At 36.7% G+C, this 20,550-nt stretch overlaps 1 protein-coding gene across 1 annotated transcript; it reads left to right on the top strand.

Annotated features, from left to right (window-relative positions):
* Positions 1-5,754: 5,754 nt before the first annotated feature.
* Positions 5,755-20,185, top strand: LOC148652634 (myosin heavy chain, fast skeletal muscle). The gene is made up of 41 exons (XM_088599583.1): positions 5,755-5,810; positions 6,195-6,243; positions 7,131-7,346; positions 7,472-7,615; positions 7,728-7,884; positions 8,000-8,027; positions 8,120-8,234; positions 8,327-8,419; positions 8,512-8,575; positions 8,741-8,839; positions 8,928-9,031; positions 9,115-9,253; positions 9,442-9,560; positions 9,664-9,813; positions 10,097-10,267; positions 10,365-10,671; positions 10,781-10,848; positions 11,022-11,109; positions 11,223-11,340; positions 11,820-11,943; positions 12,644-12,780; positions 13,551-13,806; positions 14,086-14,328; positions 14,434-14,610; positions 14,691-14,836; positions 14,925-15,015; positions 15,106-15,495; positions 15,605-15,731; positions 15,833-15,951; positions 16,384-16,580; positions 16,671-16,854; positions 16,982-17,147; positions 17,377-17,501; positions 17,612-17,920; positions 18,004-18,207; positions 18,293-18,418; positions 18,590-18,760; positions 18,845-18,949; positions 19,061-19,156; positions 19,734-19,868; positions 20,056-20,185. The coding sequence occupies exons 3-41, from the start codon at positions 7,143-7,145 to the stop codon at positions 20,074-20,076; spliced, it is 5,817 nt and encodes a 1,938-aa protein (XP_088455709.1). The 5' UTR covers positions 5,755-5,810; positions 6,195-6,243; positions 7,131-7,142; the 3' UTR covers positions 20,077-20,185.
* The last annotated feature ends 365 nt before the right edge of the window (positions 20,186-20,550 follow it).

Raw genomic sequence — 20,550 nt, 5'->3', positions numbered from 1 at the left:
AAAGTATTGCATAAACTCAGCAGATCCACTTACTGGTTTCATATAGCACAGAATTCTTCCTTTCCTTTTTTGACAGTCTGAGCCCTCTGAAATTTTTCCTGTTGCATCTGTTTGACACTACATTCGTGCATGGATATAAGACATGGGATACCGATGCTACATGAGTCTTTCACTTAGAGAAAACATGACACAGACTCAGCAGAACTGTTACCAGCTTTCATATAGCACAGTGCTCTTCTTTTCCTTTTCAACTCAATCATTCCTTCATTTGTTTCTGATGCACCCTTTCTTTTTTCCTGTCTTGTCCAACTTTCACAATTTTCTTATTCACATACTGTAGGTCAGATCTATCAATATGTGGATTCAATAGCTGTGAGCAGAAATATGTTTTCTTCATACTGTATATGTCAAAGCGATCTCTGGGATCATTTTAAGGGCAAAAAGTATTCCATATCTGGAAAGTAAAATTAAATACACATTAAAGAGTGCAAATAAGATTCTATACTGTATATGTTATAAGATATCTATTTTGTATATTGTGAAAGAAATCAAATTATGTTAATTTAATTTTTCAAATAGACAGACACTGAACTGTCATACTTTCTGCTCCTGGTTTGCAGTGAAGACAGTAAGAGATGCACTGTTAATCCACTTCCACAGTTGGTTCAATTCCTTCTGTTAGGCATCTTAAATCAAGTCATGAACAACTAAGACAGGTGAGATGAGTTCAAAGTTTACAGTGACAGCATTCCAACATATTCTTTATGTAGTCTTATGTCTGTGCCATAGCTGGTTGAAGAAAGATTTCAAAATATAAACTTTAATTTTCACCTTTCAAAACATTGGCTTCTAAACAGATTCTGCCCTGAGGCCTTAGTTTGATAAAATAAACATTAACTTCCCTGACTGTGGTAGTGCAAACATTTGGAGAGTAGGTATATTTGGAGAGTTTAACTGATTCAATCCATCTGAAATACACAAATGATACCAATGCGTGTAACCGTTATATATAGTAATAAATGGTGATGTTACCATAAAGCACTGTTATATAATCACAAAAATGTTGTTTGTATTATTAGCTATATCATCATACAGTACTTATTACAGTTTCCCTGAAGCCTCTAATAAGTTTACTAACAACACATTTTAATGTGTCCTTGGGTTTAGAATATTTGTAATTTTAAAGACAACAGATTATGATTCTTCAGAATTCCTTCTGAAACGATTTTGGGGATTGACAGCACTCTGTCCCCTTATAGTTTTTGTACATATTTCAGACATACAACTTTAGCAATTACAGCAACACACAGTGATTTATTATTGTTGTAATCTCATTCGTTGCTCTTTAAATTGTCCAGTTTTATCTAGAGATCTCACATGTATTTTTGTCTTACGAATTGTGCCTAACGGCTGATAGGCAGAGTTACCCTATTTAAAGTTAATATTTATAGTAATGATATTAAGCAAATACTAAGTTATTATGAGATTATGCTCAGCAACCTCTGTCCACAAATAAAATACTTGTCCACATTTAAATCTTTATTCTAAGACACAAGCTTTTAGAATCAAGGGTGTTGCATTTGTCTAAACAATCCCTTTGATAGTTTAACCTGATGTAGTGTGGTAAGAAATATGTAAATCCTTAAAATCTTACCATAATTTAACTTGCACATGCACAGGTCCACAATTTTGTGCACTGTGTCAAAGGCAAGAGAATTATTAACTTAGAAAAATATGACAAATACTCAGCAGATGTGCTGACAGGGATCATATAGCACCACCATCCTTCCTTTCCTTTTTTGACAGTTAGGGGCTCCCAGTCCCTCCTTCCTGTATTTTTATCATACACTTTTCTAGGCCTTGCATTTGAGACTCGTGCTCATTCTCTGTCCCTTCATTTGCATATTATTTAACATACAGTAACTTTACATTAGATTTACGTTAAATAAATTAATGCCTGGTCCTAAAAGGCTGCCAATCACTAAAAGCAAGAATGAAAAAAATATCTGGAAATATTTTTCAAATTTAATTGTAGATTAATTCTAAAATGTAAGATTAAATTCTACCATATGATGGGTATTGTAAGCATACCTACTTGCTAGACCAGTGTAAATCCTGGTCTGTGTGACTAACTGTACTGCATGAAAAGATAAAGTATTGCAATTGGGTTAAAGAAGGGTATTACTGTGGGACAAATGAATAATTAACCCCATATCATCACAAATGTAAATGTAATGATTTTTAGTGAATAGAAATTAAACACTTTAATTTTAAAATCTAAAATCATGGGCAAGATAAATGGCTGCTGCAATACTTAAATTAATAATCATAATCAATTTCTTACTAATAATGGATTATGGTATATGTTGCAATATGTATCATTTTAGGGCAACTACATGGTAATTATATAATGTTTTATGAAGTAGTATAACTAAAAGTACAATGTGTCTGCATACAGTACAACTGATATACAGTACAGTTTATATCTTAAGAGTGTGAGTGCCGCAAAAATCACCTCATTAAGTCATTAAGTGAGAGTGTTGATTTGGCATGGGAGATGAGAAAATGTGAAGATCTGAAGTACTGAAAATAAAGAAAGAAAAGCACACTGCTTATTCTACTGCATGGGAAATTTCAGGACAGACAATCACTAGGAGTCCAATGTTCATTGACAAGATGCGATTAGGTGAACATGCTAGTAAAGGAGTCAAGTTCTCTGTAGTCGTGAACCAAGGTCTGAATGGTGTCAGAGTGGTCTAGGTTTGACAGATTCTTCAGCAGTGCCTAGTTGCTACAAAATTTCAGTTGTAGTGACTGATGGTAACATTGATGGTAACATGACTGCACAGTGTTGACAAACAAAAGAATGGATGTTCTAGATAGACAGAAAAGTGGTTGTCCAAACAACGCCACGATGGATGAGATAGTGTTAGGGCCTGATGGTATGATTAGGGAAAACAACAACAACGTGCTTAATTGTAACTGAATTGTAAAATCAATTCCCTGGTTGCCATACACAAACTTGTCTGTGGGCAGTTGCTGCCCGGGTTCTAAATCAGTTCACTCATCAGTTCTGACTGGATGGGACCATCTTATCAGTATTTACCAGTGCCTTGTAAAAGGGGTGCACACTCCCAACCATACCTGTACCATAAGTGTATGCAGTTTTACATGTGGAAAGTGTTGGTCCTTGCACCTTACAACCCCTTGAACTTGACACTGCTTGATCTCTACCATGTTGGGTTTGCTTCCATAGCTTTGGTATTAGTCACACTTGCAACCATTTAAAAATACATTCCTGTGCGATCTATACAGAAGTAGTGTGGAACAGTAAGTTAAGGTTCTGGGCTGGAAAGTTCTGGATTTAATGCCTGGGCGTAAGGCTGCTCTTGTACCCTTACAAAAAACAGATTCAAATTGCTCAAGTAAATGATGTATGATGTAATCAGATAATTTTCTGGTCATTGTACATGCATGTCATTCATTTATTCCAAAATCAAATTGTAATGGTGAATTTATTCTTAATTGATTTCCTTGACAACTATATATTAGTTGACAATTATACTGAAATTGGTACATATAAAATAATGCGACTTTTTAAGAACTCTTGTATATTAATAAAATTCATTCCTTTATACACAATCCATTTTCTAACCACTTCATCTAATTCAGGCTAACAGGGCAGCAGAAGCCTATCCCAGGATGCATCTATCCATTGAAGGGTACACACAGACCCAAAGCCAGCTAACCTTCCAGTATATCTTTGTGGAAGGAAACTGGAGCACCCAGCAATAAAAACCACAAACACAGGAAGAACATTCTGTGCAAACTCCACACAGATAGCACCCCAGGTCCAGAATTAAAACCCAGAGCCCCAATGCTGCAAGACAGAAAAGCTAAACACTGTGCACCATGTTGCCCATGTGATAAGGCTTCTGATTTTACTTTTTTATGCTTTAGTTTTCCGTTTAATACAACATTATTAAATAAAGACAGAGATACTGTGTGTTTATTTACTTTAAATAATGTATGTGTCAAGTAATATAATCAGCACAAAAAGTGAAATACTGATAAGTGAAATATAGTTCTTAGTGTCTCCAATAAATGCATTAATCTATTTCACTTTTACTTTTGTGGATTCCCTATTTGTTTCAGCAAAAGCCATGAGACTAATTTTTCCAGGTCTAAATTCTATATTAATCGTACATTAATTCACATAATGTGTATATTATTCTCCAATGCACTGTGCATTCACTAATGTAGGAGAAAACATGAAGCACAGTCTTGGGGGATCAGCTGACAGGTTCAAGAGTGCTCAGCAGTTCCTCGTGTCCTTTTCTGACAGAGCTGACCAGATGACTGTCTCCCAGCCCCCTTACTCGTATTTTTTACCACATACCTTACTGTACATTACACTGAGACTGAATTCTATTTGTGGTTTCCAGTCAGAAATTATTTCAGCAATATATTTTGCACATTTACAAACTGAAATAGTAAATTAGAGGGCTGTTGAATTCAATTTCAGCAAGGACATTTTTTTCTTCACCACTGTAAAACACATTTTCAGTACATTTTAAATAAAATACCTTAATTATAGTTTTTTCATAAAGCACAAATAATGACCTCCTTCTCCACCAGGAGAGGAATAAAACAAGTTAAGTTTAGAAAAAGAAGAAAAGTTCCCTATCCATCACTGCAGGCACTTTGTCCCTATTAAATATATATATATAACATAAAAGAAAGTTACATGCATTAGAATTTTATCAGTCATAAAATCATTTATAAATCAATTATAATTAATATCGACTTATACTAAAAATATTTTAGGACTAGTGTTTCCAATAATGTTTTTACCAGTTTTGGTAGTCAACAATATCATTAAATCTAAATTATGTATCATATAAAATTATAATTAGTAATAAGAACTTTTAATTTCTAAAATCAGTGATTTATTTTGCAGCAAAACTAGGTATACTCAAAATGTGTATGTTTCCATACAATGGCAGATACTAATAATACCAATCTTAAGGTAGTCTAATAGCTCATTTAAATAATAATAATAATAATAATAATAATAATAATAATAATAATAATAATTATTATTATCATTATTATAACAGCCCTTAAAAACAGTTCTTCTAGGCTGTCCTCCAGTGATGGATCAAGGGTTACAATTTACAATAATATTAATTAGATTTAAGTCTACATGGTTCCAAGCTACATTTTTCAAATCTACGGTAACAAACTTTTGGTCACATCTGTTATTATATATATATATTATACAGAAATTGTGTAGAGAACAAATTATATTTTTCTTCAAAATAAAGTGTGCACAATTTTCAGTGTACAACTATACTGTTTTCCTTTTCCTTTCCTTGCATAATGTTAGTAACTTCTAATTAAAGTTTAATTAAATACATGGAATTATTGTAGTCTGAATGTAGTAATTTATTAATTTGATTTTGATAGTTTTTCATTTCTCATTTTCTGGGCAATTAAATATCTAAAGAAATTCTGACTACATTTTGTGACTACAAGTTGCTTCAGTATTTTAAGCACAAAATCGCACATGGAATGCTTGCTTTACCTGAACTATAAAAGAGGAGATTTCAATATTACCACATGAAAAACTAACACCACTATTTACATGCTGAATAGAAAATGATAATGTGGCTGTATTGGGAACTGATCAGCACTACATGACCAAATATAGCAGGGCCCCTTTTGCTGGGCTGGCAAAACGATCTCAATAAAAGCAGCTCCAAGACACCTCCCTCAGCACTGAGAAGCCTGCCAAGTTCCAACTAGTGGTAAGCTGCTACTTAAGTTTTTTTTTTATTTTGTTATTGGATCAGTTAATTTAGAACTGATTGTTCAATATTAACCATACCCAGAAAACTCACATTTAAATTTTTAAACTAGTACAAACAAAAGTTCAGTTCCTATAAATAAATGGACACTTCTCCCTACAAACCACAACACATCAAAATAAGTTTTAAATTATTAAGGTTTCCACAAAACAAATCACCTGATAATTGCTTCATAATGGGTTGTAATATTTTATGTCAAAATGACCACATTTCTTGAGATTTAATGCTATCAATATAAATATTGAATGAAGAATAGTCCAACTATAGGCCAACAGTCCAGAAATATTCAGTTTAAAAAAAAAACAATATATGTTTGCTTTGCAGTGCTGCGGAGTATTCAATATTCAGCTTCCTGGGGTTGGTGTTAAAAAAGGTAAGAAATCAGCAGTAAGTATGTGAATGAATAAGAAAGTGCTATAAGAGCACACACAAGTCAAATTTTGACGTGTAAAATATTAGTCAAAAGTAACATCTGAGCTCCCAGATGTCCAGTAACACTGGGATCATTCTTTAGTCTTTTAGTTTTGTTCTGATGAGAAAGAATAAATGTATTCAGTTGTCCAGGTTCTATTGTGCTACTTACTGTTACAACATCTTGTATAGTTAAGCTCTGCCTCTGTTAATTATTATATTGAATTTGCACATTACAGTTTGTCAGACTGTTTCCAAAAGAAGTTAATCACTTTTCTTGCAGAACCAAGGGGTTTGTACACCCACTTTTCAGAATTTAAGAAAATTAGATTTCTGAAATTGCAGTAAACTGTGTGAATAATGTACCAAAACAACTTTATGGAAAATGTATTACCTTTGTAGGTAGTAAGCAAGCTGAATCTGATACTAAGAATGTAATAACAGAAGACTGTTAAAGAAGGTCTTCTGAGGAATATTTCTTTTTTCTACAGTTTATAATTTTCAAAGACACTCATACACTTAGTGTTCATTTGAACTGGGAGATTGAAAGGCATCAATAGCTTATTTAAAAATGTATTTTGTAACTTTGGAAATCTGGTTAAAAAGTAAAAGCAGCAAAGATATTGGTAGTGCTCTTATGAAGCTTTATCCTTTTTTAGAAGATTAAAGTAACAATGGTCATAGGAAACTACTGGCCATTCTTTAAAAGTGTGCAGGAATAAATACTTATGTTGTTTTCAAAAGGTTATAAAGCAGAATCTTGTCACTCGGAAGTAAACAAGACAGTTTTAGTCATGGAGTACTTGACAAAGAGAAGAATGTTGTATGAATCAATCTGTATCATTACAGTAAGCCGCCACCATGAGTACCGACGCGGAGATGGCTGTATTTGGCCCAGCTGCCATTTACCTAAGGAAGCCTGAGAAGGAGAGAATTGAGGCCCAAAACAAACCTTTTGATGCCAAAACTGCTTGCTTCGTTGTCGATACCAAGGACCTGTACGTCAAAGGTGTTATCCAGAGCAAGGAAGGGGGCAAAGCCACCGTCAAAAATGAGGCTGGGCAAGTAAGTACTGTAGCATCCTGCAAAAGCAAACAGTTATTTTTATAATTATTATATATATGCATTTTATTATAAATATATGTATTTTGTTTTACCTAGAGTGGTCTATTTGTTATTTAATTTTTCAGACTGTAACAGTGAAGGAAGATGAAGTGTTCCCCATGAATCCTCCCAAGTTCGATAAAATTGAGGACATGGCGATGATGACCCACCTGAACGAGCCCTCTGTGCTGTATAACCTCAAAGAGCGTTACGCAGCCTGGATGATTTACGTAAGTGATTCATTGAAGCCTAGAAAGTTGTACTTTTAAGGAAAGAACAAGTAACAACAATTACAATGTGACCCTTCTATTAGTAAACCGTTTTTACTCATTTCAATTTCAGACCTACTCTGGGCTGTTTTGTGCGACTGTGAACCCCTACAAGTGGCTCCCAGTGTACAATGCAGAGGTTGTGGCAGCCTACAGAGGCAAAAAGCGTATGGAGGCTCCGCCACACATCTTCTCTGTCTCTGATAACGCCTATCAGAACATGCTCACTGGTGAGTGAATCTATGCCAAATACAAAGTAAAAATGTGTAATTTAGACAGCAATACCATGAAATATATCTAATTAAAAGCTACATATTTACTAATACTCTCATATCATATCAACAGATCGTGAGAACCAGTCTGTACTGATTACGTGAGTATGAATCCTGTGTTTGACTTTGATTTTCACAATCTTAAAAAATATCAAACACAAAGTTTCAAACTTATTTCTTATTTTACCCTTAGTGGAGAATCCGGTGCTGGAAAGACTGTGAACACGAAACGTGTCATCCAGTACTTTGCTACAATTGCAGCAATTGGGGACAAGAAGAAAGAGGCTCCAGCCGCTGGCAAAATGCAGGTTAGAAAATATTGTATTTTTTACAAGCTCCATATGAATCAGTTTGAATCATTCTGAATCAGTTTCATTGATGATTTACATGTCTCCTATAGGGAACCCTGGAAGATCAAATCATTTCAGCCAACCCTCTGCTGGAGGCTTTTGGAAATGCCAAGACAGTGAGGAATGACAACTCCTCTCGCTTTGTGAGTTCAAAACTCAATTTTCTCCCAAGCAGAACACATTTTTAAAAATGTTGTCATTTGAGTGTAATTCTGAATATGTTGATTCTTAACAGGGTAAATTCATCAGAATTCACTTTGGAACTTCAGGAAAACTGTCTTCAGCTGATATTGAGACTTGTGAGTGGTTTTTCATGTTTACACACTTCTGGAGTTTTCCCTCACATGCGGTTATTGTGACCTGTAGTTATATTCTATTTTTGCACCTCTTTAATTTTGCATGCTTTTTAATTTTTGTGGATAATATAATGAAAGTTGACCTGCAATAAAAAAACCTTTTCACAGATTTGCTGGAGAAGTCCAGAGTAACATTCCAGTTGTCAGATGAAAGGAGCTACCATATCTTTTACCAGATCATGACCAACCACAAACCAGAGCTTATTGGTAAGACAGCAATTGTATTTCATTAATTTAAAAGGCTCATGTATGTGTGCACATTGGGTTATTAAATCCTTCATTTGTTTCATTCCAGAAATGCTCCTTATCACCACCAACCCCTACGACTTCCCCATGATCAGCCAGGGTCAGATCACTGTGGCCAGCATCGATGACAAGGAGGAGCTGGTTGCCACAGATGTACGTTCTCTTAATTAACTGAATTATCTTAAGTATGTATTTATTTTCCTTGTGACTAATAAGACCTATCTCTAATCACACAGACAGCCATTGATGTCCTGGGCTTCACTCCTGAGGAGAAAGCTGGCATCTACAAGCTGACTGGTGCTGTGATGCACTATGGTAACATGAAGTTCAAGCAGAAGCAACGTGAGGAGCAGGCCGAGCCTGATGGCACTGAGGGTAAATTTAATTTTTAATTTTCTTCCTTGCCTTATGCACAAATCCATAGGTAAGATATAATCCTTTAAAATGTTGACAAGTCACATGTTTAAAGGATTACCACCAGTTATTTGTATTCCTCAAGTAACATACCAAATATCTATTATTCATTTTATGAATATTACTTAAATTGCCCTTCTTTTTATCAGTGGCTGACAAGGTGGCTTACCTTTTGGGCTTGAACTCAGCTGACCTGCTCAAAGCCCTCTGCTATCCCAGAGTGAAAGTCGGGAATGAATTTGTCACCAAGGGGCAGACTGTTCCACAGGTAATACATTTAGCCATCTTCTGCCAAAGATAAATATTATGAATCATGTTTTTTATTATATATTCATAACATATTGATTTTTTACAACTGATTCCTTTACCAGGTCAACAATTCAGTTGGTGCTCTGGCTAAGTCTGTCTATGAGAAGATGTTCTTGTGGATGGTTATCCGCATTAACCAGATGTTGGACACTAAGCAGCCAAGACAGTTCTTCATTGGTGTCCTGGATATTGCAGGATTTGAGATCTTTGACGTGAGTAATACTTCCTAATGCATATTGTTGTACTTAAAAAAACAATCATATATTTATGTGAATGCTTCCATCTACACTTTATTGTAGCTTTTCTTTACAGATTTTTTAAGAACAGTTATCTAAATCTTGCAAATTCATGTTTAGCACCATTTAGCTACAAAAGATGAAATTGCAAATCTATATATGATATATACTAATAATTGATCAATACTTCTTGGATACAGTACTTACCATGTATGTATGACACCTGATGTTTTAAGCACTGTTGTATTTATCCGCACAGTTTAACAGCTTGGAACAGCTGTGCATCAACTTCACCAATGAGAAGCTGCAACAGTTCTTCAACCACCACATGTTTGTACTGGAACAAGAAGAGTACAAGAAAGAGGGAATTGACTGGGAGTTCATTGACTTCGGCATGGACTTGGCTGCCTGCATTGAGCTCATTGAGAAGGTTGGTAAACTACCTGGTCTTTTGAAGAAATGCAAGGTTAGTTCTACACCAAATTCTCAATTCAGGGCCCTCAAACTCTTCACTTTTTATCTAACAGCCAATGGGCATCTTCTCCATCCTTGAAGAGGAGTGCATGTTCCCCAAGGCCTCAGACACCTCCTTCAAGAACAAGCTCTACGACCAGCATCTTGGCAAGACCAACTGCTTCCAGAAGCCCAAACCTGCCAAAGGCAAGGCTGAGGCCCACTTCTCCCTGGTGCACTACGCAGGCACAGTGGACTACAACGTCAGTGGCTGGCTGGACAAGAACAAGGACCCCCTGAATGAGTCTGTTGTGCAGCTGTACCAGAAATCCTCCGTCAAACTGCTGGCTTTGCTCTATGCCAGCTTTTCCTCTGCAGAAGGTGGTATGATTTTATTTTAAAAACATTATTTTTCTTAAAAACAACTTTTAAAGGGGCAGAATTGTATTTCTATGAAATCTAATCTTTTTAACATGTACTTTTTCTAAAGAGTCTGGTGGAAAGAAGGGAGGCAAGAAGAAGGGTGGTTCCTTCCAGACAGTGTCTGCTCTCTTCAGGGTAAGGTATTTTTAAGGAAACATATACTTTAAGTATTTGATGATGCATGAATATGATACATGATATGATACAGTTAAAACAGGAGTTTCCCTTAAATTTTGGAAAATGTCTATTTTTAATTCTTCTTAAAAGATATTGCACTCCTTTAAATTCTACTAATTATCACTGTGCAGGAGAACTTGGGCAAGCTGATGACCAACTTAAGAAGCACCCATCCTCACTTTGTGCGTTGCCTGATTCCAAATGAATCTAAGACACCAGGTACTGTGAATGTATACTTTCAAATAAATACCAGTATTTGAGTAACTTGATGTTTTTCAATCTATCTTTTAAACTAAGAGTTAGTTGCAGTTACTAATTCATTTTCATTTTAGGTCTTATGGAGAACTTCCTGGTTATCCACCAGCTGAGGTGTAACGGTGTGCTGGAAGGTATCAGAATTTGCAGAAAGGGATTCCCAAGCAGAATCCTGTATGGAGACTTCAAGCAAAGGTATCTTAAATCAAATCTCAGAGGTTCAAACATAGGAACAATAATGCTGCAATGTACCAATGAACTCCAGTCAAGTGCATTTCTGTGTAACTAAGTCTACTCTTATTTCAAGTTCTCTTTGCATAATTTTACCTTTCGTGCAGCACAATGGAAACAACACTGAAAGAATCACTATCATGAAAAATGCACCAGTAGCAACAAAGTGCTCCCTGCCAATGTGAAGTTCAAATTACCTTTTATTCCTTAATTAAAAAAAATAAATAAAAATTGACCTTCTGACAAGTGAAATTAAAATGCAATCCCTATCAAAGCACATGCCTAAAATTTAGATTTATCTAAATATATAAAACTTATGTTTTAAGAAGGTACATACATGTAACTTCCAGTTAAGACAGCTGAACAGAATTTTGCTGAAAATATATACATCTCTGTCTAGTATATACACATTCACAATAATTCAAATATTTGTTTTCTTTCAGATACAAAGTATTGAATGCCAGTGCAATCCCAGAGGGGCAATTCATTGACAGCAAGAAAGCCTGTGAAAAGCTCTTAGGATCAATTGACATCGACCATACCCAATATAAATTTGGGCATACCAAGGTAGGCTTTCAACAATGCAAATAACACAAGGAGAAGGAACCAAAGAAGGTACCTACAGTAGACAGTGAAATCAGAGCCTCAAAGCTACATATGTGATTCATGTAAGAAATATAAAACGAGGAGACAGAACATATATTTACTGTACATGTATTTTCAATAGATGCTAAGTTCAATATAGGTTTACAAATAGCAGGAACCTAGTCTGACACAAGGCAGGACATTAGTCCCTACATGGGACACTAGTACATCACAGTTTACACAGAAACACATGCCCACACATGCATACTGGGACTCCAATTAACCCAAGAAACTAGAGCACTCACAGCCAGAACCAAACCCAGGAACTCAGATCTGTGAAACAACAAAGACATCACCTTGCAACCTTCATATACCTATATAAGTAACTAATAATTTTATATAGTATTGGTATCCTTCTCACACAGATGTAACCAAATATCTCATATACTGTACACTAGCTCCAAAGCCAAATCATTGGGTACTGTCATACTGTATTAAAATAAGTGGCTTTGTTACTGAGCATAATTGCATTTGTGTTGAAAGTTAGAATTCATAAAACAGACAATGTGTTTCAATATAGTGGGTCTCCTTGGGATTATATCTTTGAGAAACATATTACAATACATATTGTGTTTATTTTATTGATGTCCTACCCACCACACAATTTCCTCTTCAACTACAGGTATTCTTCAAAGCCGGTCTGCTGGGTACCCTTGAGGAGATGAGAGATGAAAAACTGGCTACCCTCATCACATGTACTCAGGCTCTCTGCCGTGGCTACCTCATGAGAAAAGAATTTGTGAAGATGATGGAAAGGAGGTAATAATTAGCCACATAAAAGGCATTAATGGGTTCAAAATTGAGAAATCTATATTGAAAAATAATAATCATAGTTAACAGACTTATTTAATATAAGGAACAAGTAATAGGTTTATTCCATGCTGAAAAGAGAAGAAAGAAAACACAACGTTTCAGCCATGGATCCTTCTTCAGGTGTGAAGCAGCTACCCACTTTATTTAATATAATCTGTGATAGGAGCTTTACCAAATTCTAGCCTGCTCATTAGATTCAGAAGCTGAGAAAAGTATGGTGACTGAGGACACAGCTGAAAGACATGCCATTCTTTGGATGAGATGTTTGTAGGTATAGGAGTATTAGCCCTTGAATCTTGGCCAAATTATATTCTGAATTTTCACAATCTGCACTTCCTATAAATTCAACTGACAAAATACTTCTTACTTACTTCTCCACTGATATGGTGTGTGGTGAGGAAGCATATCAGCAGCTGCACTACACTTCAGTGATGGATGAAATGGACTATTTTCAACAGTATCATAATGCTGGATCGAAATTTGGCCTATCAAATTTGATCTATAGGAAAATATGAAATTCCAGAGCAAATGTGAAATATGAAATTCCAGAGAGGTATGGAATGTACTTCAGAGAAGAATAATTAGTAGTTGTTTCGCAATGCACTACACTTAATGAGATAGTACAAATCATCCATACTCTTCATCTTTTTCTGACATATCTGGCAGATGTAAAAAACCATTGTGGGTTTTATGAAATTCTCTTTTCTTTTGTACAGAGAGTCCATTTACAGCATCCAATACAACATCCGCTCATTCATGAATGTGAAACACTGGCCATGGATGAAGCTGTACTTCAAGATCAAGCCTCTTCTGAAGAGTGCAGAGGCTGAGAAGGAGATGGCCAACATGAAGGAAGAGTTTGCCAAGTGCAAGGAAGACCTGGCAAAGGCAGAAGCCAAGAAAAAGGAGCTTGAGGAGAAAATGGTTTCTCTGATGCAGGAGAAGAATGACCTGCAGTTACAAGTGCAGTCTGTAAGCACTACCTTTCCATTTTATAATATTAAATCTTATTGTGCAGCTATTCCTAAAAAAAAACACTTATTTTATATTTTACATGTACATCTTGTGAATATAATTTGAGATTTTGTAACTAAATTCAATTCATTATAAACAGGAAATTGAGAGTCTCTCAGATGGTGAAGAAAGGTGTGAGGGGCTGATCAAAATTAATTGATCATATAAAATAATAATAATTTTCCTATCCTGATTCTCTCCAGCTCAGTTGTTACCAACTATACAATCTCTTTCCAGGAATCTGAAAGTCTCTCTGATGCTGAAGAAAGGTGTGAAGGACTCATCAAAAATAAAATACAACTTGAGGCCAAAGTGAAAGAGATATCAGAGAGACTGGAGGATGAAGAGGAAATGAATGCTGAACTGACAGCCAAGAAGAGGAAACTGGAGGATGAGTGCTCTGAGCTCAAGAAAGACATTGATGACTTAGAACTCACCTTGGCCAAAGTGGAGAAGGAGAAACATGCCACAGAAAATAAGGTTTGCTTTCAAACTGTCTAGAATATCTTACTACTCATAAAAAAGTCAGCATAATGGTATGCTAAAACATTTAACTCCCCCCCACTGTTTTACACCTAAAACTAGGTTAAAAACCTGACAGAAGAGATGGCCAGTCAGGATGAAAGCGTTGCTAAGCTAACCAAGGAGAAGAAAGCTCTCCAAGAGGCTCATCAACAGACCCTTGATGATCTGCAAGCAGAGGAAGACAAAGTCAACACTCTGTCTAAAGCCAAGACAAAGCTTGAACAGCAAGTGGATGATGTAAGTGACACATCCCAATAAAAACTATCCATATATTCAGACAGCTTGAGCTAAATTTAATAGTTTGTCAAATATTCTAGCTTGAAGGTTCACTGGAACAAGAAAAGAAACTCCGGATGGACCTGGAGAGAGCCAAGAGGAAGCTGGAGGGTGATCTGAAACTCTCTCAAGAAACTGTCATGGATCTGGAGAATGACAAGCAGCAATCAGAGGAGAAGATCAAGAAGTAAGACTTTGTCAAAGTATATTAAATTTTAAATTTGAAGATGCTTTTAATATACAAACTTACTGGAAATATCCTTTGTACTTCACAGGAAGGACTTTGAAATAAGCCAGTTCCTCAGCAAGATTGAGGATGAACAAGCTCTGGGTGCCCAACTGCAGAAGAAGATTAAGGAGCTCCAGGTACTACAAAATATGATTAATTTGAGATAATCTGATCTGTTTAATCTCAATTTCAATCTGGACTTGTTCATATTATTCCATATTCCATAGGCTCGTATTGAAGAGCTTGAAGAGGAAATTGAAGCTGAACGTGCTGCTCGGGCCAAGGTTGAGAAGCAGAGGTCTGACCTCTCCAGGGAACTTGAGGAGATCAGTGAAAGACTTGAAGAAGCTGGAGGAGCAACTTCTGCCCAGATTGAGATGAACAAGAAACGTGAAGCTGAGTTCCAAAAGCTCCGCCGTGACCTTGAAGAGGCCACTCTGCAGCATGAAGCCACTGCAGCAGCTCTCCGCAAGAAGCAGGCTGACAGTGTGGCAGAATTAGGGGAGCAGATTGACAACCTGCAGAGAGTCAAACAGAAGCTGGAGAAGGAGAAGAGCGAGTACAAAATGGAAATTGATGACCTCTCCAGCAACATGGAGTCTGTTGCTAAGGCTAAGGTAAATATTGTTGCCAAATAAATATGGCAATATGGCAATAACAAAAATTGTAAATAAACAATTTTGTTTATTTCTTTAATATGAGATGTAATCTTCTTCTCCTTGAAAGGCTAATCTGGAGAAGATGTGCCGTACTCTTGAGGACCAACTCAGTGAATTGAAGAGCAAGACTGATGAGAACCTGCGCCAAATTAATGACCTCTCTGCTCAGAAGGCACGTCTGCAGACTGAGAATGGTATGGGTTTGTATTTTACTTCAATCAAGAGGAGAACTATGATGAAACTAAAGCTTATCAAAAGCAGTGATTAACTTCAAACACAACTCTTTAAAATACAGGTGAATTTGGTCGCCAGCTGGAAGAGAAAGAGTCTTTGATCTCCCAGCTCACAAGAGGCAAGCAGGCTTTCACTCAGCAAATCGAAGAGCTGAAGAGGCAGTTGGAGGAAGAAATTAAAGTAATTTCATTGATATTTTTCAGAATTGTACTTCTTCTCATACAGAATACATTTAAAATGAAATGGTTAATGATTTTAAATATTTACAGTTAAAAACCTATTCCATTTTTTTTCCATTTATAAAACTATATCATGATCCTTCAATTAAAGTTTTAAATATTTGTCTAAACTGCAGTGGTGGCATACAGAAAAGTATGATCAACATAACATAAATTTGAGCTTTGTGCTGTTAAAATAATCTATGAGGAAATACTCTCTATAGCATTTATTTTGCTCACAAGAAATTACGCTAAATTTAATTCAGTTAATAGCTGTGCTAAAATCACATTTGAAATAAAACTGGACTGTTAGAAGTATCAGACATATATAACAGAATAAAATAAAACAAATGGTTGAGGACTATTTCTTTTCTCTTTACAATACCCTTTAAAGGCCAAGAACGCCCTGGCTCATGGTCTCCAGTCCGCCCGCCATGACTGCGACCTGCTCCGGGAGCAATTTGAGGAGGAGCAGGAGGCCAAGGCTGAGCTGCAGCGCTCAATGTCCAAGGCCAACAGTGAAGTGGCTCAGTGGAGGACAAAATACGAGACTGACGCCATCCAGCGCACTGAGGAGCTTGAGGAGGCCAAGTAACTGCATTATTTCTACTGTTAAACTGAGTGCTTTCCTGTGAGATCTAAAATGATTGAACTAATTCTACCAATCATCACTTTCCATAGGAAAAAGCTTGCCCAGCGGCTCCAAGATGCTGAGGAACAAATTGAGGCTGTGAACTCCAAGTGTGGCTCTCTGGAAAAGACCAAGCAGAGACTTCAGGGTGAAGTGGAGGACCTCATGATTGATGTGGAGAGAGCAAATGCTCAGGCTGCTAACCTTGACAAGAAGCAGAGAAACTTTGACAAGGTGAAGAAGCAATTCATGTAGAAGTGCAAAAAACAGTTCAATAAGTTTAAAATAAGACACCTCAATCCTCATGAGTAAGTGTCTGATATACTACTCTAGTTCATATTTCCGCAATTCTTTTATTCAGGTACTGGCAGAATGGAAGCAGAAGTTTGAGGAAGGCCAGGCTGAGCTGGAAGCTGCTCAGAAAGAGGCTCGCTCTCTCAGCACTGAGGTCTTCAAGATGAAGAACTCCTATGAAGAGGCTCTGGACCATCTTGAGACCCTCAAACGAGAAAACAAGAACTTGCAGCGTAAGTACCAGCAACCAGCTTTATTTGTGGCAAATAAAATTTTGAAGATTTCATTTGTGAGATTTGATCTGGACTACAGTTATGATGTTTCAAATATAGGATCTTCACAAGAGCTACATCTTCATGATATATTACAGAAATAACAGTCAGCATACTTGTCAAAAATTATATTCGAAAGACATTGTCTACATATGCACAGAATGGAACAAGGTTATTGTCTTTATTATAGAGGAGATCTCAGACCTCACTGAACAGATTGGTGAGAGTGGGAAGAGCATTCATGAGCTGGAGAAGGCAAAGAAACAGGTGGAGACAGAGAAGACTGAAATTCAAACTGCACTGGAGGAAGCCGAGGTAGAGAATATTTTCTTTTTGGAAAATCTCTTTGATAGTAATTTTGCAAACATTTTACACATCATATTTATGAATTAGAGCTGATTTCTAATTAAAATTTTAATCTGCAGGCCTCCCTGGAACATGAGGAGTCCAAGATCCTTCGTGTCCAGTTGGAACTGAGCCAAATTAAGTCTGAAGTGGACAGAAAGATTGCTGAGAAGGACGAGGAAATTGATCAACTAAAGAGAAATAACCAGAGAATTGTGGACACCATGCAGAGCACTCTTGATTCAGAGGTTAGGAGCAGAAATGATGCCTTGAGAATTAAGAAGAAGATGGAGGGAGATCTCAATGAGATGGAAATTCAGCTGAGCCACGCCAACCGCCAGGCTGCTGAAGCCCAGAAACAACTGAGGAATGTCCAAGGACAACTCAAGGTATGGAGTTGCTATCAAGTAGCAGTGTCAATTACAAAGGTGATATTCAAGGTACACCATATTAAAATACATATTTTAATCAGGATGCCCAGCTGCACCTGGATGATGCCATTAGAGGACACGAGGACATGAAGGAACAGGTTGCCATTGTAGAACGCAGGAGCAACCTGATGCAGGCTGAGCTGGAGGAAATGAGGGCTGCCCTGGAACAGACTGAGAGAGGCCGCAAAGTGGCAGAGCAGGAACTGGTTGATGCCAGTGAGCGTGTCCAACTCCTGCACTCCCAGGTTGACAGAACATTCTTAAACTTGATCAACTCTCTAAAGTGAGATTTCTTTCAAATTTGAACTAAAACCCTTTAAAATTTTCCAGAACACCAGCTTGATCAACACCAAGAAGAAGCTGGAGAGTGATATCGCTCAGCTGCAAAGTGAAGTTGATGACACCATCCAGGAAGCAAGAAATGCTGAAGAGAAGGCCAAGAAAGCTATCACCGATGTAAGCAATGCTGCATCACATTATTTTTATGTGCTTTTAAATTTGGAAAAATTCACTGTATTTTGATTTATCATAAAAATTTAGGCTGAAAGAAGATAAAGGTGATTTCTAAATGTTTCTTAACACTACTAATTTGATCAATTAAATCAGCATATTCCTCTATAATTCTAGGCTGCCATGATGGCAGAGGAGCTGAAGAAGGAGCAGGACACCAGCGCTCACCTGGAGAGAATGAAGAAGAACCTGGAGGTCACAGTGAAGGACCTGCAGCACCGTCTGGATGAGGCTGAGCAGCTAGCAATGAAGGGTGGGAAGAAACAGCTCCAGAAGTTGGAAACCAGGGTAAGTGCACAAACATAGCAACCCCAGTCAAACAACTGAAAACTGAATACTAAGAATTATTGTATAACTTCCAATATTTTCTAGGTCCGCGATCTGGAGAATGAGCTGGAGGCAGAACAAAGACGTGGAGTCGAAGCCATTAAAGGTGTCCGCAAATATGAGAGACGAGTAAAGGAGCTCACTTACCAGGTACTGTTTGTAATTTTATTAATTCATATAATTTAAGCTACCAGGTCATTAATTTTAAGAAATACTTTATATTAATGTATGATTTATATTATTATTTATCACCCTTGCTAGGCTGAGGAGGACAAGAAGAATGTGAACAGACTCCAGGATCTGGTGGACAAACTTCAACTGAAAGTGAAGGCTTACAAGAGGCAGGCTGAGGAAGCTGTAAGTTAATCATTAATTCTGAAATAGTCATAGCATTTACCACTAAGTACAATTGGGGTTGCGATAAGTTAAATATCAGTATATTAAAATTATAACATGTTGCACTTGCTTTCACTTACAGTAGCACTTAGACTTAGCTTGGTTTACTCAAACAGATTTCTTTTCTTTGTCCAGAATTCTAAAGAATAACATAGTCCTTGTTAGCAATATTTTTACCAAACAATAACTACAATCTTGGCCTTTCAAACCAGTAAAAACTGATCTAGTTGGCTGTTTTTGCTAAGTTGCTATGTCCAAAATCCCTCATTGGATCCTGTCCTGTTTTGACATTATTCAACTGAGGCCTTCTACTGCTCAGAATTATGGTGCCTAGATGGGGATTGCGAATATAACAATCCCCTTAGTGCTCTAGGAAATACAGTACCTTAGTGCATGGTACTTCCATCTAAAGATTACTAGTTTCATATGGTGGTAGTACTGACGGTGAGGGGAGTGGAACAAAACATTTTGGATCTGGTTCCCAAAAAGCACTGGAATAATATCAGATGTCAATTTGCCAATTTGCTTTTTCTTACAGGAGGAACAGGCTAATTCTCACCTTGCCAAGTTCAGGAAGGTGCAGCATGAACTGGAAGAATCTGAGGAGCGTGCTGACATCGCTGAATCCCAGGTCAACAAGCTGAGAGCCAAGAGCCGTGATATGGGCTCTAAGGTACTGTATACTGAATCTTAATATTTTCAGATTGCTTTCAATTATCAGCTTTGTAGCACAGACTCAATTAAATTTGATGCATGATTCTTTGGCTGCATTTTTATTGAAACAGAATTTAAACCTACTGTATGTCTTTATCTTTACTGTAATTAACCACTACTATTTTGTTTTGTCTTTATAACAATAGGGCAAAGATTCCGAGGAGTAGAACCATCACAGCGATTTCTTCCTCGTCTGAAACTCATAAAATATGAATTTCAGTTTGTAACAACTCTTTTGTGTCTGTTTTTGTGAATAAATATGCAGATTATCTAGTACTTCTTATCTGTGCTTTTCTTCTCAATCACACTCTTCTTCTCTTTTCAATCACACACTGAGAGTGACCAAAATCTTACATGCAAAATGATTTTCTCTTAAAAACTACTAGTGTTTAAAAAGTTGTTTTATTATAAAACAAGAAACACACAACACTAGACTTTATGGTCACTAATATGTAGTGGCATGTACTTACAGTACCTATAGTACTGTATCTACTAACTCTGGGGCCAATGCACAACATAACATTGTGTTGCTGAGGGATACAAAATATGAGGGTACTCTTCAGTTAGTACTCTCATTTTAATCACATCTAAATCTTTCCAGCTCCCCGAAAATCATATAAATAAAACATGCATAAGCTCTG

The sequence above is a fragment of the Lepisosteus platostomus genome, chromosome 11 (genome assembly GCF_059453375.1).
Source record: "Lepisosteus platostomus isolate fLepPlt1 chromosome 11, fLepPlt1.hap1, whole genome shotgun sequence".
Classification (NCBI taxonomy): Eukaryota; Metazoa; Chordata; class Actinopteri; order Semionotiformes; family Lepisosteidae; genus Lepisosteus; species Lepisosteus platostomus.
The sequence above is the reverse complement of the archived record's forward strand: the minus strand, read 5'-3'. Positions and strand labels throughout refer to the sequence as shown.